The sequence below is a fragment of the Fusarium keratoplasticum genome, chromosome 3 (assembly GCF_025433545.1).
Source record: "Fusarium keratoplasticum isolate Fu6.1 chromosome 3, whole genome shotgun sequence".
NCBI classification, from domain to species: Eukaryota; Fungi; Ascomycota; class Sordariomycetes; order Hypocreales; family Nectriaceae; genus Fusarium; species Fusarium keratoplasticum.
This window is the reverse complement of record NC_070531.1, coordinates 2,354,852-2,376,787: the sequence shown is the minus strand read 5'-3', so window position 1 is coordinate 2,376,787 and position 21,936 is coordinate 2,354,852. Positions and strand designations below refer to the sequence as shown.

Sequence of the window (21,936 nt, the reverse complement as noted above, 5' to 3'; positions counted from 1 at the left end):
AAAAAAGGAGTGCTACGCGATATGAATATGTTCAGGAACGAGAACAACAACAATGGCGCTTTTCATGTGTCGTTCTTGTACAACGAGCCTCATACGTAACTTACCCCTAGCCAAGACTTTTTGCCGAGGTTCGGAACTTCAGCCGGGGGTGGGGCCGAATCGGCCAAAGATCGCATCAAATCTTGGCAGCCCGTGACTCCGGCCATCACTCACAATCTCGGCATTTGTAATCTTCGAACATAGGTACGTATTACGAACGGCAAGGTGTGATTGCAGGCAGCTACTATCCTAAAAACTCTATCTATACAACATTCCTCGCACTCCAACTAAAAACACCTCTCGAAACCGCTTCTTTTTGCTATATTTCTTTTACGTCCAACATCAACTCCAGTCTGAGGTTACCGTATAGTGTCCTCATCAACGTGGTCCTCGTAGATGGGCTCCAGTCCCTCCCAAGCAACCTGGGGGTCGCCGTTCGGGCCGGCCTTGTCACGCTGCTCCCAGTACTTGCCGCTGAACTGCCAGTACTCCTCGCCGGTAATCTCACAGCGCGTCTTGTAGAACCACGCTGGGACGAATTCCTCTCCTCGCTCCTCACGGATACGTCGTCGTCCTCGCTGTGCCGTCTCAAGTCGGTTCTTCTCATCAGCCGCAAAGTCGTACTCTCCATCTTCCATAGCACGCTGATCAGGTCGAAGACGCGAGTCCGTGGGGGGAAGCCATGGCCGAAGCTGGTCATCGATATGGTTGAATGTCAAGACGAATGGCGTCAGGTTGAAGGGAATACCAGTAGGTCGCTCGTGGGCCTTCCAGATAAGGTACGCGCAGTTGGGATCGGTGAGACCGCCCTGATGCATCTCACCGCTCTCCTTGGGCTCATCGACAGCCGCCTCGTAGCCAGGCGTCAGGCGCGCGTACAGCTTCGAGTTCCAGCGACCGCCCATGCTGAATCGGACATTGCCAGAGGCGTCGAGCACCTTTCCAGAAACCTGGTATGCGCTGGATGCCTTCCATCCACGTGGCTTGAACTCGATGTGAGCTACCTCTCCCGTGGTCCAGTTCCTGATTTCCATTGGTCCGTAGTTATCCACCGTGGGGTTTCCAGTGATGATGCCAATGACTGACGACGTAACCTTCTTCCACGTGTAGAGCTCCTCCTTTCCTCCGGCAGTAGGTCGCAGCTTCAGGAACCAGGTGCCCAGGGGGTTGATATCGAAAGACTTGCCGTAGAACTTGGACTTGACTGCCGACTCACCCCAGTATGTCCACTTGGGAGACTCGGCATGTGCAGCACCGATCGGAGGGTGATGGCTGACTTGCTCGATAAAGAAGCGGTAGTTCTTGTCAGGTCGCACATACTCAAACGTCTCTCCAAGCAGGGGGTTGAATGGCTTGGCAACACGGCCAATGGTCGAAGCGTATTCACTAGCCGCAAAAGCCGCAACGTAGATGAGTCGTTCAATAGAGTCGGTTCGGTCCGCAGCAAGATCCAGCAAGTCGGCGTACTCCATATCCTCACCGGCACGGTACAAGAGCGAGGTCGGCTCGTTGAACGATACAGGCAGGGTCATCTTGGTCATGTCCTTTCCAATCATCGACTTCAGAATACCCTACTCGTTGTTAGCATTGCAGACTTGACCGTATTCAAAGCACTTACCCAGAGAGAAATCTTGGGCCGGTCGTCAGCATCCATCTTAAGTCTCTTTCTGATACCGTTCTCATAGCCCTTAAAGGACGGACTGATGTCCAACCCTCCAGATACAACAATATCTTGAGTCTCTGGCTTGGTCTCCTCCACAGGAAGCTCAGATACCTCCACGTGGCCGGCATCAACGGCATCGAAGAATTCGTCCTCCTCCTCAGACTCGCTCTCAGATAAATCGACAATAACTGTCGGTTTCCTTCGGAGCGTCTTAAGAGTAGGTGACTTGGGTACGACCGGTGGCAGTTTTGTTGCTGCGTCCTCGAATTCTCCCTCTTCGTCTTCCTTCTCCCGGTCATCGTCGAGTTGCTCCTCAACGAGCGTCTCCTCGACGGGAGGCTCAGCGATTGGGATGCCGCTTTCAATAACCTCGCGCAGTGCTCGCTTTGTTGCCTTCCGCCTCTTCTCTGCCTCACCAACGCGGGCCTCAAGGACCTCCTGCTCACGCGCTACTTGTGCCATGCTCTCCTCCCACATACGGCGCATGTTGGCCTCGCGATCCAAGCGGTACTGCCAGTAGGCATCGCGATCCTTGGATATCCGTAGAAGGTCTGCCACAAGAGTTGACAAGCTTCTGATTGCTGCATCGTAGGTGCCGAGCGCCTGGGAAACGTTGGGATCCGAGAGAGTGGTGTTGGGGTTCTGAGAAAGTTCGAAAAGCAGAGCCTGGTGGACGTGAGACATGGTCTCGAGCTGGAGCTTGGCCGACTGCGCCGTGATGTTAAGAGCGTCCTTTGTAGCAGTAGGCTCCTCGTGCATGCTCATATCGTCGCCGTAATCATCTTCGTCATCAACATCATTATGCGTGGTGGCACCTCCGTTCCTGGGTCCTCGGTTCGTATCCACGTCGGTCTGGACGTCAACAAAGTCGTCGTCCTCGAGGCTACCAACGGTGCCGGGGCCGGGGTAGTTTGGTCTCTGGTCGACGGAAGAGACCTTGGAGAAAGATCGGCTGGCGATTTGAGAGCTATTTCTGCGCAGGTCGGTCACGCTGGTGTTCTCGCTATGTGACTCCTGGAGAGAGAGGGTGCTGGGGTCAGCCTTGGCTTGCCTGAGCAGCTCAGCACCTCTGGCAGCTCGCCTCTCCTCCTCCTTGGCCTGGTCCTTGGACCATTGGATCGAGTTGTTGAGGGCCCAGAACCAGCGCTTGGCCTCGACTTCGTGGTTCGCCTTGAGGGTATACTTGACAGAGGATTTGCCGTGAATCTCAAACTTGGTCTTCTCATCAGGGCTCATGTGGAGCTTGGCAATTCGCATGTTGATGGCGCCGCGGCATGCGGAGCCCGCATCGTCTTGATGCTTGTAGTAGCTGAGGACTCCATCCTCGAGCACGAACCATCGAAGCTGGTAGCCCTTTCGGTAGTTGGTCCACTTCTTGAGATAACCCTTCATCTCGCGAGCTTCTCGGCCAGCCAGGGGGTCGCCAGAACTCGAGCCAGCTGCGCCCTGAGACGCAGCCTGTCCAAGCACGGCCTTCTCCTGGATTCCGCGCTGGGCGGCAACGGCTGCGGGCGACCGCTTCAATATAGCCTTTGTAGCATCGTCGTTGGTCACGGACTGGGGCAGCTTGCCCTTTCGATCGCGCCGGAACGGGTCGGCGCCGTGGAGGAGGAGAACCTGAATGAGGTTGGTATTTCTTTTTCTGGCAGCTTCATGGAGCAGAGTGCCGCCGGTCTGGACGGTGAAGGGCTCCGAGGCGAATTCGGGGCTGTTGATGTCGAGGACGGTCTTGACACGGTGCTCCTCGAGGACTCCAGCGAGCGCGCCATAGTTGCCCCGCGCAATCAGCTCCTGGACCTGCTTGACCTTGGCCTCGGCGAAGAGCGACCGCGAAAGCTGGAGGAGTTGGAAAATCTCGGGATTTCGGGCCACATCGAGTGGCAGCTTGCCCTGCGCATTCGCAATGGCGTCGTTGATGTCCTTTTGCTCCAGAAGGAGCTTGACCACGGTGGTTCGGCCCTGGACTGCGGCCAAGTGGAGCGGGGTGTTGCCCTCCTTGTCGCGGGCGTTCACATCGATGGAGCCCTGCCCGTCGGACAGGACATACTCGATGACTGGAAATTCGGCACACTGGATGGCCAGGTGGAGGATGGTTGTGTCATCAAGGGCACCTCCTGAGGTGCCTACGGATGAGATACTCGATCGAGGTCCATTCTCGGCCGTCTCTCTAATGACGCGAGAGATGGATGCCGTGTCACCGCTGCGGAGGGCTTCGACGACCCTGAACTTGCGGACAGATTGCTCGAGGCTCGCGGTGCTCTTGTCGGGATGAGGAGGCGTAGGCGCAAACCTGTGCGGCTGCTGCTGGGGTTGCTGCTGATACTGATGAGACGAGTTGACGGGCGAGAGGCCGCTCCCCGAGATGGAGGGCTTTGGCCCGTGGCCGCGGACGCTGGTTTGATGCGCCATGGAGAGGACAGGGTTGGAGGAGGAAGGAGTTCTCGGGGCCCTCCCGTCTTCGGAACCGGATTCTTCTTCGCGGGTGTCTTTGCGCCGCAGGAGGGAGAGCGCAGCGGCGGATTTGGACCGCTTGTGGGTGCTGGAGGGGGAGAGATAAACAGCGGTCAGTAGGTGGACTGACTTTATGCTGGGGGGCGGGCTAAAGATGCGATGTGGCCCATTCTGCGGTGCATCTGCATCACGGAGCCAAGCAGAGGCAGCGGCAATGACAAAGCAGGCGATGGCAGAGCCTTTGTCCTGTGCAATCGCAAGCTGGGATGGGGGATGGGATGGAAAGCTTACCTGTCGCCAGCCTCTGACATGTTGGGCCGACTACCAATCGCCAGAGAAGTTGGAGGCGGGGAAAGGGGGCCAAGATCTGGGTGGTGTGTTGTCAATGTCAATGCGGACGCGGTGCTTTTGCTTGCACCGAGAGGAAAAAGCAAGATCCAAGATGCAGCGACTGGGAGCTCCTTGACAGATGCCGGAGATGAAGACGAGCGATGGGCGTCTCTTGTTTCAACTTGAACTTGTTGTTGGAGGGGAACAACTTCTATTCAAAGGTGGGGAAGCGGGATTCATCTGGCCTGGGCTGGGCTAGTACACCACCACAGGTACAGTACCACCTGGACTCAGCCACTGCGAGCTGCCACCATCCATCCATCATGACAACCGACAGCATCCAACCACAACGCTTGAATTGCCCGAAATCGTTGCCTCATGTAACTCTCTTTTCTTATGCAGTACGTGTCAGTCGACGTACGCATCATCACTCACTCTCACTACAACACCTTCACTATGAACTCTGTCGTATACAGCTCCCATATCGTATCCTCCCCCAATGACGTTTCCAGCCATTCCCAAACCATCCCGGCTAAGCTGCCTGGACAACCAAGAAATTTAGTTAATTACCAGCCCAGCCATCAGTCCAGTCCAGCCTGCCAGCCAGCCCACCCTCCAGCACAGAAACATGCCTGACCGGGGGAGGTCGGTAGGTCGGAGGCTAGAGGTGGATGGCCCCCGCCGGAATCCAAGGGGAGACGGGCCGGAAGGCCTTGTTCAGCTTAGTCACCCATCGCCATCGCCCGCAATTAACGGCATCATCGGGTGTCCCGTTCTTTGACCTGCTCAGTTTCTCAATGATCTGCGCCTTTAAACGCAAAGATCATCCATCCTCCGAACCACGAATACGCCACTAAAGCCCCTGTAGCGTGAGCCGCTGACGTATCTTCTCTGCCTTGAGAGATCTGCGCTCAAGTAAAACGCTCATCAAACAAGGCGTCTCGTCTCGGATTATTGAACCGCCGATGGTCACCTCAACAACCTCCATACTGGATGGGCTGGCTGACTGGCACGACTGGTTACCATGGAAGGCACCCATCCATTGGATTGCAGATGATACCCCTTCTGCTATGCCAGTTGCTGAGCTGAGATACATTTGGCTCCTGTAAGTATGCATGTCAGTTGCTCTAGGCGCCTGCAGCATACATCATTCAGAGCAAGCAAACGATTCGTCACATCAACAACAGCCATTGGCATTTTGTCCATAAAACCATATACATTTATACATATCTTGTAAAATAACTAATAAGACACGTAATTGGTAAGTAACCTCTAGCAGGTTGATATACGTAAAAGAGCGTGTGTACAATAACTTGACAAAGGCGTAAACAATGAAGCCATTAAGCCCACCAAGACTTTTCTGCCAAGTCTATATACGAGAACAAACATAAGGGTGCATAGATAGGAAAACAAAATGGCCGCTCCACGTTACAGCACAAACACCTGGAAAAGGACGGCACCCACCACGGCGGTGAGGCCGGCGACGAGGGAAGAGGCTCCGGCCGTCGCGGGTGTGATGGGAGCATAGTCGGGGTTCTTGGGTGTCGGGGTGTGGACTGCGGTAGGCTGAGGGCAGCCTGGGCCGCTGCAGCCACCAGTAGGAGCAGCGACGCCCGAGGGCTTTTCGGTGACCACAGGCTTGATGGTAGTCTCGAGGGTGGCAGGCGGGACAACAACGTTGGTGTAGACCGTGTAAGAGGCCTTGACGGTTGTCACCTCCTTCTCCTCCTCCTCAGGGACCTCAGGGTGGTAGACCTGGACGGGCTTGGTCTCCTTGGGAGGAACAATAGCGGTGGTCCACGAGGCAACCTCAGTAGTGGGCTTTCCAACAACGCAGTCGTTATCACCAGCGGGGCACTCAGTAGGAGTGTAAATCTTGGCCGTGTAAAGGGTCTTAGTCTCGCTATGGCCGGGAACCTTGGTCGGGACAGGCTGGGGCTTCTCGGTCACAGGGCAGACAGTGGTGTATACGGGGATAGTCTCGGTAGTGACAGAGCCAACTGGGCAGTTGACAACCTCAGGAGGGCACTTGGTAACGGTGTGGACGCTCGTGGTGTAGACAGTCTTGGTCTCATACTCAGGGGGCACAGCGTACTGAGTGGGAGTGGCCTTGGCGGTAACTGGGCAGACAGTCGTGTACAGAGGGATGGTCTCAGTGGTAACATAGCCACCGGCGGGGCAGTTAACAACCTCAGGGGGGCACTTGGTAACGGTGTAGACCTTGGTGGTGCAGACAGTGCTGGTGGTCATGCTGACAGTTGCAGAGCTGGTGACAGAGGCCTGGCCTTCGGTCGAGCACTTGGTGGTGGTCTGGCCAGGAATCAGGGTCGAAGATCGAGTGGGGTTTCCGTATGTCTGCGTGGCTCCAGTGGTCCAAGTCGTGTTCCAGCCATGGAAGGTGCTGTAAGTCACTGGGAGAGATGTAGGGACGCTCTCAGAGGCAGTGTCAGTGGTCAGGCTAGCATCATCCGTAGTAGAAGCTGTGGTGTCGTCTGTGGTGGTCAAGGTGTTTGGCAGCGTGGTAGGAACGCTCTCGGTCTCGGTCTCGGTCAGGGAGGTCGAGTCAGTGGCCTCAGAAGCAGATGTCGTGGTGGCCGTGTTGACCTCGGTGCTGTCGGTGGAAGCAGTGGAGGCATCAGTAGTAGCAGAAGACTCAGTGGCAGCAGACGAAGTTCCAGTGACGGAGGCGTCGGTGCCAGTTGATGTCTCGGTGGTGCCGGTAGCAGAGTCAGTGGTGGCAGAGTCAGTAGCAGCAGATGAGGTCTCGGTGCTGGAGACATCAGTGCCAGTGGTGGAAGCATCAGTGCCAGTGGTGGAAGCAGTGCCAGTGGTGGAAGCATCAGTGGTAGCAGTTGAGGAGTCCGTGGCATCGGTGGAGGTCTCAGTCACGGAGCTGGAGGCATCAGTGCTGGCATCGCTGGTAGTTCCGGTGGCGGTCTCAGTGGTCGAGGAAGCATCGGTCGAGGAAGCATCGGAGGTGGAGGCCTCAGTAGAGGTGGCCTCAGTGGAGGTGGCATCAGTGGAAGTAGCGGTAGTCGAGGCATCAGAAGAGGTGGTGGTCTCAGACGAGGTGGCGGTCTCGGAGGTTGAGGCATCAGAAGTAGTAGAGGCATCCGAAGTGGCGGTAGAAGCGTCAGATGTGGTGGTGGAGACATCAGATGTGGTAGTAGTGGCATCGCTAGTAGTCGTGGACTCGGTAGAGGAGGTCTCAGTGGTCGACGAAATCGCGCTCGTGGTAGTGGTAGGGATGGGGTCGCATCCGTACTCAAGGGCATCCATGGCATGCTGGTTGTAGGTCTTTCCGCCGACCTTGTTGGAAGCACCACGGGTGAGATCCCACAGAGAGAGACCGGCAAAGTGAGGCTTGTCCTTCAGCTTGCAGACGAGTTCCTTGAGCGCGTCAGGCTCAAGGTATCCACTGCCGGCAGCGTCCTCGCTGGCGGGCAGTCCAACGTAGATCTTGGCTGACTTGCTGGCTTGGCTATCGTCAACGATGCCCACCCACTCGTCATAGTTCATCCGGTCCCAAGACACGTCAGGGTCCTCAATAGCATCGCAGTAGCCGTTGTTGTAGAATTGGATGAAAAGGGCATCAAACTGGGCCTCGTTGATCATCTGCTTCATGTAGAAGTACGCGTCGGAAGTAGGGCACTGGGGAGCACCAGTGATGATGATGTCGCTCTTGAGTCTACGGAGCTCATTGATCATGGCGATGTAAGGACCGTTTGCTAAAATCTGTTAGTGACCGGAGTGCGACACCAAGTACTTAGGAGGTCAGTTTACATACGCAGGTTATGCTCGATGTCAAAGTCGAAACCGTCAATGGCAGGTCGAGTGCTTCCATCGTTGGCATCAAAGGGACGGGGGCCATTCCAGTTCTTGTCATAAGGACCAAAGGCACTCCAGAGGAAATCGGCAAAGTCGACACCCTTCTGGTCAGTCGTCACCTTATAGTCACCACCATCCTCGTTATAGACACCACCGATGCTAAGGAGAACCTTGACACCACGCTCCTGGCAGTAAGGGATGCCCTCCTTGATAGACCAGCACTCGCTCAGGAGGTCTCCTCCGACGTCGTCCTTGTTCTTATATGTTCCAGCCCAGCAGTGTCCGGCGAAGTTGGTACCGGGGTAACCAGATTTTGTGTTCTCCGGGGCTTGGTTAACGAAAGACAGTGTCACATACTCGGGACCGTTGTCACAGTAGCTCTTCAGAGCCTCGTCTCCGAGTTGTCCCTATCGATGTCAGTTACAAACTTCATGTTTCGGTGATGACTGAATACATACCCAGTAACCGTTCAGTCCACCATAGGCCTGGACGAGGCCGGAAGTAAGAGAGAGAGCCATTACGCTTGGAGAATTAGAGTATTAAGTAATAGAGACTGGAATGTGGCCGAAGCCGGTAAAGAGTGTGATGTGGTGATGCTGAGATCAAAGAAAGGACGCAAACCAAAGTTTGCAACAAGGCCTAAGACGAGCCGTATCTAGGATTGACAGAGTCAACAGGTTTAATAGACGACGCAAAGGTAGCAGAGAAAAGGAAAAGGAAAGAAAAAGTCGTTCACCGTGGAGGCGGCGACTAGGAGGATTTTCCTCCAGACGGCATCTCTCCTCTCCCAAGCCCAACCTGCAGTCCGCAGCCATAGCAAGCGGCGGTTTCCTATCTGGGCCATGGCTTGGACCCTACCCGTCAGGCTGACTCCATTCAGAGAGGAGTCTCCCAAGGGAGTTGGATGGGGCGCAACCAGTGCCGCCTCCGCCGCCAAAGCAATTTCCGACTTAGAGCGGCGGGTGTGAACAGCCTCATGCAGACTTCTGCAGGCACAGTGATAGAACCACAGGCTGCAGCTGCTGCCATGTTCAGGAACAGGCTTAGCGTCAGAATGATGGTGGCGAGAGACTATTGGAGCAGGGGGCGTATAAGCCGCGTAGCCGGGGCGCCAAGGTGAGAATGGGGGACGACGACAAGGTGGATGGTGAAGTTGGTTGCCAATTTGCGAGCAGGTGGTGTCATGCCCAGTGAGGAGGGTAGAGATATGGGAAATGGGACAGGCAGGAAACTGGAGATTTCCATCTTGGCGAGGAAGGCGATTCCCATCCTTGGACGCTTGGGACAACGCTTGAGGCCTTTTCGGACACAAGGTGACGTCGGTTATGGACATTCTGACAGAGACTGTAAGCGAAGCCCGTAGGGCTCGGGTATTTTCTCGAACATGTTCCGAGGATGAGACAATTCGACTCCTGTAGAATGGGTCTCGGTTGTGGCTTCAAGCTTCAGCAGCTGAAGGCCATCTCATCTTTTGGTGAACGCCAGTTGCTGACATAGCGGTCAAGGCTCCGTTCTCTTGAGCTGAGCCCCCAAGCGCGAGGCGGACTCAATAGCCTCGCGCCGTTGGGTCCTCTAGTCCTCTTCTCCCAAGCTGTGATGATAAGTCGAGACAGTTGCAACAGCGGTTGGTGAGACCGAGTCACTGGACATGACCCCTGCTGGACGTGGGGCCACGGGATGTGGGATGGAAGGAAGCCACAGCGGCTCGTGCGCTAGTCCCTGAGCTAGCAGCTCCTGCGTCTTCCACCACCCAATGCCATGTTGTAACGGCCTCCATCACGCGCCGTAGGGCTAAACTGTTAGCGGAGATGGTGGGCTAGAATCGCCAGGGGGAGAAGAGCAGGCTGGCTGATTTCCCCTTCTAGACGGAGTTTTTCAGGATCATCCTTGATGATATGGCTCGTGCAGGACGGAGTGACATTTAGACGGGATTTGCAGCGTTCGGGACTGTTCTTGAGTGCATCAATCCCCTCCCCTAAGGCTTGATGTTCTGTAAGTTGGTTGCCAACGTCAATATCCACCCCTGACTGAACCACCCACCACGTCTCATTTGCGCGGTCAGGCAGCCTGCCCCCTTGGGTGGTGAGCGCTTCCCAGTTAGGATATTGCCGATCCGGGGTCCTTCCCTGCTCTGGATCGTCATTTTCTCGCTTTCTTCCGGATCGCCAATCGACTCCACGGGCTGCTCTGTGTCCGTCACTGTCACTCTGACTGTCACTTACTCAAGCCTGACACCATCATGAGTCTCTTGCTGCGCCGCGGTTAGTGCTCGGTCTGACAAGCAAACCCCTTGCCCGGGCCGCCAAACCGTAGGATTCTGTAAAGCAGGGGAAAGGGGACGCGTGGGCTTCGTCGCTTTTCTTCTTTCCCGCCTCCGGTGCCAGCCTCTGCCTATAGTCTGACAATCGCCTCCACCACCAACCAACGCCGTCGTCGGGCGTGAATCCACTCTTTGATGAATGGCTTCGGCTATCTTCTGGAAATGAGCACTCTTCCATTTCTCATTTTCGCTGTACTCTTGCGGTAGTTCGAATAGTTGGGGAATGATTGTCCCGACCTGATGGGCCTTGGCACACCATATCTGCTCATCTTGACAGCGGAGCTTTTCTCCCATCACACCGTCTCGCGCCAAAGTTGACCAAAGTCGACGGGTTACCCTCAGCGGTTAGGCGTCGACGTTCTGCCAAGCCTTACCCCTGGCGAACCTTTATCTTTTCGGCCGGTGTTGCTAGACAGACTGAGTGCTTCTTCGATCCAGGTTCTCGCCCGCTCCGGTTTACGCCCGGATCTTGTTGCTTCTTATAATGATTTCTTTCAGACAATTTTTTCTTTTATTAAACTCGTGGCTGCCTCTCGAAATTTCTTGTCCTACAAGCCAATTTTGCTCCCACTTAACCTCACTCCTGGACTCGCAGTCCCGCCTCCGTTATCGCATTCGGCTTTCAACTCGACCAACACTGCAACAACACAGGCGGGCAATCACATGGCAGCACCACTACGGACCTTCCAGGGTAGGTAATCCATGGGTCCCACGAGTTCTCAGGCACCTCTGGCTTCTGACAGGCTGAGGTACGAGCTGGAATCTAAGCGATCACGCCAAGCCGGACGTAAACCGGCCGTTACATGTGCCCTGACTCTAGGGTGACACCTCTTCAACCAAACATCATGCAACCCCAAAGTCATGCTCGTCTTCAACTGGTGGACTTTTGCTGAGAAATTTGGCTTGCATCGATATCTCTAGATTTATTACCCGACATCATTTTACTACTTACCGCTTACTGAGGATGAACCCATCGGTATGGTTACAGTTATCAATCTCATCCGTGCTACAAGGATGGAATGGCACGGGTTGACGAGGGCACACAAAGGACAAGGAGAAAAAAAGAAAAATGGACCAGAAGATTCGTTACAAGACTCTATATTTTCATTACACTCATTTACGCTAAGTACATTTAGACGCGCTCATCAAACGCCAGTCCTTTACCCAATGCTGCAGGTGCAGCAACGGCCCGATTCGGACGGATATTGTTGCCGACGTCTTGCCTCTAAGCAGTATCCAAAACGATAACCTCTGCATCGGCGCTTCCAATGCTCTCCACTGACAGCTTGTCGCCGGCGTTGACACCCTCAATAAAGGCGCCGTCGCCCTCCGAAAGCTCGGCATCCTCCCGGCCGTCGAGTCGGATCTTGGCGTTTCCTCCCTTGGTCATGGGCAAGTGCACATAGACCTTTCTCTTTGTCTCCTGGGTGGCCCCTCCTCCAACTGTCCACTCAAAGGTCTTGCTGGGCTCGATGATGCCGGCAGACATGACAAAGTCGGCGTGGATGGGGATGGTGTCGGGGAGGACGGCCTCGGCGTCCTTCTCCTGCTGGGCAGTTGCCTCCTCGCCTCCCTTGAGAGGGCTCAGGATGTTGACGAAACCGAGTCTCTTGGACTCCTCGCTAAAGTGGCGGGTGTGGTATCGAGGGGCCAGGCCACGCTTCCAGGGGATGGCCCAGATCTGGAGGAAGTGAACGGTGTCTGACTTGTGCTCGTTCATCTCCGAGTGGGCAATGCCAGTTCCTCCAGTGGTGAACTGAACATCGCCGCGGTGCATGCGATAAAACTTGTCCGACTGGCCTCCCTCCTTGCCCTTGGCGAGCATCGAGTCTCGGTGTGTAAGCTCTCCACCGAGGATGTAGCTGAAGATCTCAAAGTCGCGATGAGGATGTGTGGGGAAACCCGAGTTGGCCTTGACCCGGTCCTCGTTCAAGACGCGGAGAGAGCCAAAGTGAGAGAATCTCGGGTCATACCAGTCGGCGAAGGAGAAGCTGTGGTATGTGTTGAGCCAGCCATGGTCTGAGTGACCCCGGGTGCTGGAGCGGTGGGGGGTGATCTTGGCTTGACGGAGAGACTTGGACATGTTCTTTGCGGCGTTGATCATTTGATTCTCAGAAAGAGTCGTGTTTGTAGAGGTGTTTGGGTAGATAATGTTTGTTGTGAGTTGCTTGATGTTTGAGAGGTAGTTTGCTGGTGAGTAGATGATGATGAGGATGGAAATTGTAGCGACGAAAACCGCAACTAAGGGACTGAAGCGAGACATATATAGACGATTTGGACGAACTCTCGAGAACGTGCCTGCAGGAGAATGAGTTCAATTCAAGATGATTGCCAACGCTGACGAGATATAGCTAAAGCATGTCGGCAGTCTAATCGACTTTGTCATTATTGTTCATCCTGCGTAAGCCGGCCTCGGATTGGTCAATTCGAGATCTTGGGAAGGTGTGGGGTAGGAATTTAGGTGATTACTCAAGCTGACAAAAAACGACAAAGCGAAAGATTTGCTATCTACTCTGTCACGTGATGCAGATCAGCGAATCCGAGTTCTTTGAGATGCCCACGCAGCTGAAAGATGGGAGACTTGGTTGGCCAGCATCAACTCTAATGCAGAGTCCTCGATGAACAGCGAACCAAACGTCAAGATTTGGGCTTTGAACAGAGGTTATTGAAATTATGTAAGTATTCTTCATGTGCTATTTTACCATTATATTCTACTAGGCTATGATCTGTAGCTCAAGCCAAAGTGGGTTGGTGATTGGTTGAGCATGTGATCCTCCCAGCACTCCTCAGAGCTCATGTCTCAGCGCCATCAGGTGGCTAAAGTCAATTCAATGCTCTGACACGGCGCACAGAGCATCATGAAATATTTTAATAAAGCCATGACGTGAGGCAGGTTCTACGCGACACGCGACCCTCTTAAACCCCAAGACTAAGAGGCTGGCTTCGAAAGTTGAAGGCGACGGTGGCCCAAGCCAACCATGCTACCAACGGAACTCCTTAATCATCTCGTCCAGCCACCACCTCCGTCTCACTATCCTAGGAGTCATCAAGGGGGAAGAAACGTCAGGATCATATACTATCTGGCCCGTTTGTACGGTCACCAATCGGCACACGACCCAAAGACCTGGGTGACCCGAAACGCGACCTGACCTTGTTTGAGCATCATGACGCAGAAGCCCGCCGCCTTGCACAGCCAGATCCCAGACCTGAGCCTTGTCGTTCCCAGCCTCTTGGGAGCTGAGAGGATGCCATCAGAGTCCCGACCGGCATCATCCCAGTCTATTTTCTCTTGATCTTGGGCTCAAGGTCGCGCGTACCTTGCATGAGGAGGCCGGCGTGCAGAGAGTTGCGGCTCGCGCCCTTGCATGTAAGTGGGTTTGTTGATGATCATGGAGCTTGGAGCTGGGCAGGCTGTGTTAGCCCCGGAGAACTCCTAGATGCCTTGTCACGAGGAACTTGAATTTCAGCCCAATTAATGATGGAACATTTTTTTTTCTTGGCCGAGATGTTGAGCTTCGATGAACATGTGAGCGCCATATCGTGTTCCACCCAACCTTCTACTGCCAGCCCTCTAATGCCGACTCGGAATTATCACCATTAACGTTGCATGTCCGGAGCAACACAGAGATAAAGCCCCTGAAAAATCGCAACTGTGAAACGCCTCACACTCGGTGATGATGCTGTCCTCTATTGATCGGGGGTTGCGCTGAAGCCAACATCTAAAAATGAAGGTGTTGCCGAAGAGGAGGTTGGTATATGTCTCAACCCCCTGCAACCCAACACCCAAGCTTTTCACCAAGGAGGGAGCGCTTGTCTGTTAGCCCGTCAATCGGGTCCCTTGCTTTTCGGGGCAACCTGAGCTGGAGCCCAGGGCTAGAAGCTTCAAGGAAACATTGCAGGGCGAAATGGAGCCAAGGTTGCCTGCACTCGTTGTCGGTGTCACACACGTGTCACGTCTGTGAAAGGTCGGAATCTGCAGTGAGGTGGTTATCACATGCGGAAGGTGGTTAAGCGAGCAAATAAATCATTGTGCAGCAGCTGTGAGCTGCAAACAGCTTCATTGCAGAGGAATAACAAAGATATTAAAGCATCTAGCAGTTATTGTAATAATAGCCAGCGAATAAACGCACATGATAATTTGCAGCGACTCTTGATTGTCGCCAGTGTCTCTCAAGATGGTGGGACGGCTCAGGCGTAATGGATGGGGACCGTCTTGAAGCTCCCGGCGGCCCGGTCGAGCTTGTCCTGTTCAGGCTTAGCGGCACTTAAACGCTCGCCTTGCCGGGTGACAACTCAGCAGTGCAAGGTGCGTGCTACTGTATGAACCTAAGCATCGTCCGAGCCCGATGAAAAGAATTCTCTCTTCTTCATCTCAATTTTCCCCCTTCTCTTTGTGTTTCTCAGAGAAAGGAGCAGACTGAGATCTCTCATCTCAAAGGCATCCGTGCTTCGCAGCTGGTTTTTGCGCTCTCGTCGTAAGTCATCGGTTCCTTGCTTTCTCGCTCTGACCAGGATCACCCACCCCCACCCAAAACTAAAACCGTCCCCCCAGGCCGTCATTGGTGGGGTGCCGGTGGCTGGTGATGGCCTCCCAAGTTCCCAACCTCTCTCTTCGCAACCCAGCCTCGCGCCAAAGATCCCTCATAGTCCAACCATATCCCATTCTTCTCTAGTTTCTTACCATGCTGTCTCTCTTCGCCATCTGTTCCGTGCAACCAATTGGTCGACTTGAGCGCGTGTGTGTGAGTGGAGTGGCAGTTGGCTAACATCCCTCCCAACTTGATCAGAATGAATTCGCAAAACTTCAACTTCGACCTTCCTGAAGCTCGTCGTATGTAACCGTCCTTCACACACCATCACCTGCACAATCCGCACTTACCACCTTTACCTGCATCCTCACAGACACCATCACTGCCTACACCATCACCCGCACTACACCAACTACCTACACTTAACTGGCCTCGTCTGTCGGTTTCACTGACGGGTGCGCCCACATAGGTCAAGGCCCGCCGAAGCTGTCTCCTGCGCAGACTCCTGGCGACGACGACGATCAGTCCTCTCAGCCGATCCTGCGGCCATACTATGATCTTAGGCACCGTCCGGGACAACCCTCGACCAACACCAATCGTTCATCAATATCGACACAGCCCGCTGGTCTCTTCTTCGCCCCCTCACCTCCTTCATTAGGAACAAAGGTTTCGGCATCAACAGCTGAGATCTACGGTCCCGAGCGACTCTTTGGCTCAGCCTTGCCTGGAGCGTTTGCGGCCCCTACACCACCGACACAGACACAGCGCACAGTTCCTCCCGGCGCCGTTCGCTTCGACGAGGCGCAATTAGCCATGTTCGCCGCTCAGAGCGATCCTCGCATGGAGAGCATTAAGGACGAGCTCACCATTGCCGCTGGAAAGGTCACACCTGGTGTCGATGACACGCCCTACATCCAATATGCTTTGGATGCCCTCACTCGCGAACGGGGCGGCCCCGCAGCCGTCCACTTCCCATCCGGCTCATCAAACGACTTTTACGATGAGGACGAAGACTACCCGCAACCTGAAAGAATGCCCGAAAATATGGGATATCCCGCCTTGCCGGTCCCGCAGCCCGCCTACGTCGAGGACCGACTCCCAGAGCCGGTTGAGACACGGGCGCCTCTGCTGGAGGAGAGCCCCGGTACCGTGGTCCACCATGATGTGCCGTCCACGCCCGAGGAAACACCAACAACACCCTCTAGCCCGCCCTCCGAGCCTGATCAATATGTTCAGCGCGAAAAGCAGAGGCCCAGATCTATCCCAATCGACCGAGCCCATCCTGCTCTCGACTACAAGCCCGCCATTCTCCGCCCAATCTCCATGATCATCCTGGTGCTGCTGTGCCTGCTCATGATCGCCGCCCTCATCTTCTGCGCCGTTTACTCTGCGAAGGACTCCGGATTCACCCCTTACCCCGGAAGCATCTACAGCGGTCAATATTTCTTGTTCCGCATCTTGCCCCAGATCTTCTCGGCCATCATCCTCCTTTACGCGCAAGCCGTCGTCTCAGCTTCAATGCGCATGCTCCCATTCACGGCCATGGCCGATGCGGAGCCCAGCGTCCGATATCTGGCGCTGTTCCGAAGACTGTACCCCAAGACCTTCCTACTGCCCTCATTCACGGGCCCTTGGCAGTTTCAGCTGTTCAGCGTCTGCACCTGGCTTGCCAACTTTACCATTCCTCTCATGAGCACTGCTTTCACGTGCATCTACAAGGATCAAGATTGGATCTGGGCTGCAGTTCAGGGCGTTGTCTGGACCCTTGTTACTCTGTACATCTTGCTATTGGTGGCCACCATCATCTTGATGATGTTCTGGCTCAACAAGTGGACGGGACTTATGTGGGATGTCCGCTCGCTCGGCCATCTCCTCCCCCTGTTGAGCCAAAGCAACACAACTCAGAGCTACGAGGGTGTTGATGTCGTTCAGCGAAGCACCCTCTTCCAGGCCCAGCTTCGAGACCGACATCTCGACAGACTTGGATATTGGCAGATGGACGGCCAGGGTGGTGGCATGTGGTACGGCATCGGATGCGTGGGTGAGGATGCTCAGGCTGGAAGGGCATCGTATAGCGTCCTGCCCAAGAAGGCCAGCTACAACATTTCACCTGCGTCGTCCCGCGATGACCTGGAGGCCGAGGCCCGCTATGCCCACTACCGGTACCTGCCTATTGCCCTGCGCACTCCTGTTATTCTGGGCTCGGTTGCCTTTATGACACTTGTCATTGTGGCCATTCTCGTCGTCTCCTTTTTGCCCGAGACCAGACTGGACCAGGGATACTTCCCTCATCTCACTGCGCGACCTGGAAGCGGAGCCTTCTCTGCCGCCAACTTTGTCTACGCATTTATCCCCTCCCTCCTGGGCATGTTTATGTTTCTGCTCTTCCAGAGCCTGGACCATGCGCTGCGTGTCCACCAGCCCTGGGCGGATCTATCCAAGCCCGCTGGCGCCATCGCCTCGAGGTCTCTCCTCGCTGACTACCCCGTGTGCCTCCCTATTCAGTGCACCTTGAAGGCCCTTCGAAACGGCCACTGGCGAGTCGCCGTTACCTCTCTGATGTCCGTCCTCTTCATCTTTATCCCCATCCTCGCTGGCGGCCTCTTCATGGCCCTCACCAACTTCCGCGGACAGGTCAAGATGTTCCCCAACATGCCTGTCTTTGGCGTTCTACTCGCCTTCCTATTCCTCTACCTCGGCACCCTGTCTCTCATGCTGCCGGGCCGCCAGGCCCTCCGCATACCACACCCTGTTGACTGCCTCGCCGAGCTCATCGCCCTTTGCACCGCCGATGAGACCGTCCATGACTCAGCCTTCTTGGCCGTCCAGGACACGGCAGACCTCGAGGCCCGACTCGGCCTTGACCGCGCCGACTCTCGTGAGCAGTCACATTGGTTCTTCGGCGTCGCCGCAGGCCGCGATGAGCGACGGCTGAGCGTCCGACCCATGAAAAAATTCACGGAGAAGAGATCGAGATCCACGAGATCTACGCGATGATGCTCACATGCATGATCATGATATGATGCTGTAATGTGTTACACCGAAGTAATGCTGCGAACTGAAAGTTATTTGACGACACGAAATGGGAGGTGTAATATGGTTGCTGTTTTGGATGTTTTGGTTTTACCTTGCGTGTGTGCTTTTGGTTGTTTGTTTGTTTTTGAGCGTTGCATTACTCACGTTGCATTGTTTTGGCGTTTGGCAAAGAAGGGAAAGAAAGGGTTCACACGTTGATTTATCTGGCCTTATGTATGTCGATGATTGTATGTCTGACTTTGCGGGTTTGTTTTTTTCTGCTTGCAAGGAAAGGGATGATGATGAACTGGAATGTCAATGTTGTTATTACTGCCGAGTTGGGCAGCAAAAGATTTCGTCCTCGAGGGAAAAGTTATGAAAGGGATGGCTGGGTGGGAGCTAGACGAGCAAGAAATGAGATATGATGGATGTTTTGATCCAATACAAGCCTCTGTGTGGTTGGTAACAAGTTCGCTTCCGTATCGCGTGAAACTCGAATCCTGTTTTGAGTTGAGTTATAAGAGCTGAGTTATTATGGTTACAAGCTTCTGTGTGGTTGGGTGAGACACTGACAACCGTATGAAGGCATTCATAAACACACAAAGAGGAGCACATGACATTGACAGAAGAACAAATTGAATTTGTTGAACGTCATCCTGGAGCTATCTCGGCAACTAAAACTGGGCAGAAGCTCAAAAAAAAAAACAAAAGCCTAGCCCTTGTGATATCATACAGAGCTCCGCGCCAGGAATGCTCTCTCATCAAAGCCTTCTCATCCCTTCACAACGGCGTCTCCCACGCCCATTCTTTTGCAATCCAATGGCCCCCAACTGTCTCAATCCTTCCTCGTGGCATGTGAAATGTTATAGCTCTTCAGAGCTAAACCCAAGAAACAAAAACAAAGAAAAATAAACAAAGGGGCGGCTTCCTCGCCGCTTCTCATCACCCGATTTGGGTGGTTTCCGGAACTCCTTGCTAGCTTTCCATTTTGGCGTTGCTTCTTATACAGAGGTCATTGTATTTAGTAAACATGGTCGTCGCGTCTGATAACGTCTTACAACATGGTGGAAACATTCCACTCAAACTCGTGACAGAAAAGGAAAAAGAAAAAAGTATGGTGCTGTTGTGCCGTTGGTTGGGTCGTCGAGACAATGTAGTTGGTATCAAGAAAACAAAGAAACATGACAATAAAAAGAAAGGGCGGAATGTCATCCTCTGCTGCGTCGTCCTAGCATCCGCCCAATCACGTCGCCTCCTTGACGTTTACGCGGTGATGATGGTGCTGTCCGGTGACCAGTCTTCCGTTGGTCGCTCGCGGATCGACGGTGGAACCAGAACGAGCGGCCTCCATAAGATTCCGATTCGGAATCTGAATCATCATACTCGAATACCGAGTGGGGCTCGGCGTCGGCCTCCGGCTGTGGCTCTGGCGGAAGCGGCCGGAGGCAGGGGACCGATGTCTTTGTGTGCATGAGGGGAGCTGTATGCAGAGCATCTGCCAGGACGAGATGCGGAGCGGAGTGGCTTGCCCGTGCTTCAGTAAAAGACTCGGTCTCTGCGGGGGTTGAAATCCGAATCTCTAGAGACGTCGTCGGGCGATGCGCCTTTGGTGTGGCGGACCGGGACAAATTCGTCTGGTGGCATGGGTCTGGAGACGTCGAGAAGTGGGCAACAAGCGGTGAGTTTTGCAGCGACCGGAAAGCGCACACATCATCGTCTGGACGAGGGGGTCGCTGTGGTTTTTCTTTTGTTGATCGCGAGCATTGCCACGAGGGCACAAGCGATGTGCTCCGGGGTGGAAGTGGAAGCGGCTTCGGGAAGGGCGAGTAGGTCGCCGCCGGCTTTCGGTTTCGGGGCCGGGGGCTGTCAGGGAGGGGCCATGCGGGGACGCGGCGCTCCTCTGCTTGCCTTCGTCTCTGCTGGGGGGAGGGAATCAATGCAGGATACTGCTTTCGAGGGTGAAGCTCGAGGTTGTCCGTCTTGCTGGGAAGCCAGAAGCTGTCCCATAGCTCGGCGGCGTGGGCATGGTACTGGTAGTCGTCGTCCAGGGAGACTTCTGAGTCGGTCGGATCATCGATCAGACCCGGGGCAGAGGCGTCGGACCCCAGGGAGGCCCGGTCGTTGGAGAAGCGATCTCGTCCATACTGCGAGAGGCGTTCGGGATATTGAGGATACGAGTAGTTGGTGACAGGATAGTATTTGGAAACGAGCTTCAGGTCAGCTAGCTTGCTAGAGCGCTCCATGGTGGATCGTCAGACTGGCAGCATGAAATTAACTTGCAACAATATTGGTATCAGAGTGAACAACCCAGGGATACGGACGGGCATGATATACAAATAAATGGACGAGCAGGACTGTCAAAAGACGTTTGAGACATGGCCGTGGAGCCACCACACCCACTCGAGGCGTTGCATGTGTCTCTGTTGATCAAGCATCCCCCTTGAGCTGGAGGGGCATTCCTGCATGGAGGGGGCGACTAAGCCCGGCCATCCCTCCCGCCAGACACCGTCAGACGCTGTCAGACAGCTCCGGTATTTGCGTCTTGTCCGTCTTGTCCAAGGGCTTGGGCCTCTAGGCCCTGGTATGCAGCCGCGATTCTTCCCTTGCGTCTTGCTTCCGGCTGTCAATTTTTTTTCCCATCTTGCAGCACACTCGGACGAGTCTTCTGCAGCTTCATGTATGTCTCTTTGCTTTGCTGCGATTGCTGTGGCCTGTTTGACAGGTGATGCCAAGTCCCGTGGACATGCAGCTCCCGCAGGAAGAAGCAATGTGAGATAATGGTTCGGATAGGTGAATTGGCTCTGACCTGTCCGCGAAAAGGAAGCATATTGAGAGACGCGGCGGGGGAATGGCCATACTCGAAGAAACAAGCAAAAGGGCTCGGGGACACACGCAACTGCACTTGACTCGCGCGTGTGCTAGCACTGAGGGTCTTCTGGGAGGCAATGGTATGGTCTGCTGGCATCCAGACGGCCTCGAGTAGCGCTGGCTCCGTCCTGCTCAGCAGTTCCCTTACGGCCAGACTCGCTAGCGTCTCCATCCAACCAGCCGTCGCGACGTCTCGTCGGATTGAATCAGCTCGTTCCCAAGTGATCGGATCCATAGCCCCAGGTCGAGACACCCAAGGCCAACGGGACTCATTCTCTGGGGAATGACGCCGAGTTAGCCAGCGATCAGCGACGAGGCTGGCACACGCAAGGCTCCTAATCAGCGACACCCCGAGCGGTTGACTCTCGAGTTGGTGGCAGGGACCGTGGTCTCCCCGAGACGAGTTGCTCGCACGGGTTGCCGCCGTGCCATGTCGTCAATGCCGTCACGGCCGGTGGTGAACACGGGCGGGGATACAGTCGGTCCCTCTCGAAAGCTGAAGATGCTCGGTCGGCCGGACTCTGAGCGAGGCATTGAGCCCCAGGTTCAATGCCAACCCTGACCAGCTTGGCCACGGGCAGAGCTTGCCGACGCTGGTACGGCAGCTGCCGACTACCTCGAGTGTCAAGACATCCTCCCTGCTTGGCGCAACCTCGAGACAGGAGAACTGCGTGGCCTCTGGGTGGAGGCGTGAGACACTGTCTTTGATAGCATGGACTGCATGTGCAAGGCGCTGAGCAGGTAAATATTGTGGACTTTTTTCCGCGGCAACGCTCTTGGTGGGTGGGAGAAAACGTCCGTTCTCTGGGTCCCATTAGCCGGCGACTCCGCACGACTCTGTACGCGGAAAAGAGGCTCGGACTGTAAGCATCATGGTATTCAGAAAAGGGAAG

The 21,936-nt window shown here is 54.8% G+C and overlaps 5 protein-coding genes across 5 annotated transcripts; 1 reads left to right on the top strand and 4 right to left on the bottom strand.

Annotated features, from left to right (window-relative positions):
- Positions 1 to 398: 398 nt before the first annotated feature.
- On the bottom strand, positions 399 to 4,464 carry NCS57_00409000 (PH domain-containing protein; the record flags this gene model as incomplete). Its single annotated transcript, XM_053054065.1, has 3 exons — positions 399 to 1,610; positions 1,658 to 4,241; positions 4,445 to 4,464. 3 exons carry the CDS (start codon positions 4,462 to 4,464, stop codon positions 399 to 401), a joined length of 3,816 nt encoding a protein of 1,271 aa, XP_052916225.1.
- A 1,447-nt stretch (positions 4,465 to 5,911) lies between these two features.
- Positions 5,912 to 8,829, bottom strand: NCS57_00408900 (Chitinase; the record flags this gene model as incomplete). Its single annotated transcript, XM_053054064.1, has 3 exons — positions 5,912 to 8,211; positions 8,271 to 8,718; positions 8,770 to 8,829. The coding sequence occupies 3 exons, from the start codon at positions 8,827 to 8,829 to the stop codon at positions 5,912 to 5,914; spliced, it is 2,808 nt and encodes a 935-aa protein (XP_052916224.1).
- Positions 8,830 to 11,856: 3,027 nt separating this feature from the next.
- NCS57_00408800 (Pirin domain-containing protein) lies at positions 11,857 to 12,918 on the bottom strand (the record flags this gene model as incomplete). Its single annotated transcript, XM_053054063.1, has 1 exon — positions 11,857 to 12,918. The coding sequence occupies exon 1, from the start codon at positions 12,892 to 12,894 to the stop codon at positions 11,857 to 11,859; it is 1,038 nt and encodes a 345-aa protein (XP_052916223.1). The 5' UTR covers positions 12,895 to 12,918.
- Positions 12,919 to 15,419: 2,501 nt separating this feature from the next.
- On the top strand, positions 15,420 to 18,157 carry NCS57_00408700 (uncharacterized protein; the record flags this gene model as incomplete). Its single annotated transcript, XM_053054062.1, has 2 exons — positions 15,420 to 15,462; positions 15,630 to 18,157. The coding sequence occupies 2 exons, from the start codon at positions 15,420 to 15,422 to the stop codon at positions 18,155 to 18,157; spliced, it is 2,571 nt and encodes an 856-aa protein (XP_052916222.1).
- A 1,226-nt stretch (positions 18,158 to 19,383) lies between these two features.
- Positions 19,384 to 20,418, bottom strand: NCS57_00408600 (uncharacterized protein; the record flags this gene model as incomplete). Its single annotated transcript, XM_053054061.1, has 1 exon — positions 19,384 to 20,418. The coding sequence occupies one exon, from the start codon at positions 20,416 to 20,418 to the stop codon at positions 19,384 to 19,386; it is 1,035 nt and encodes a 344-aa protein (XP_052916221.1).
- Between the last annotated feature and the right edge of the window lie 1,518 nt (positions 20,419 to 21,936).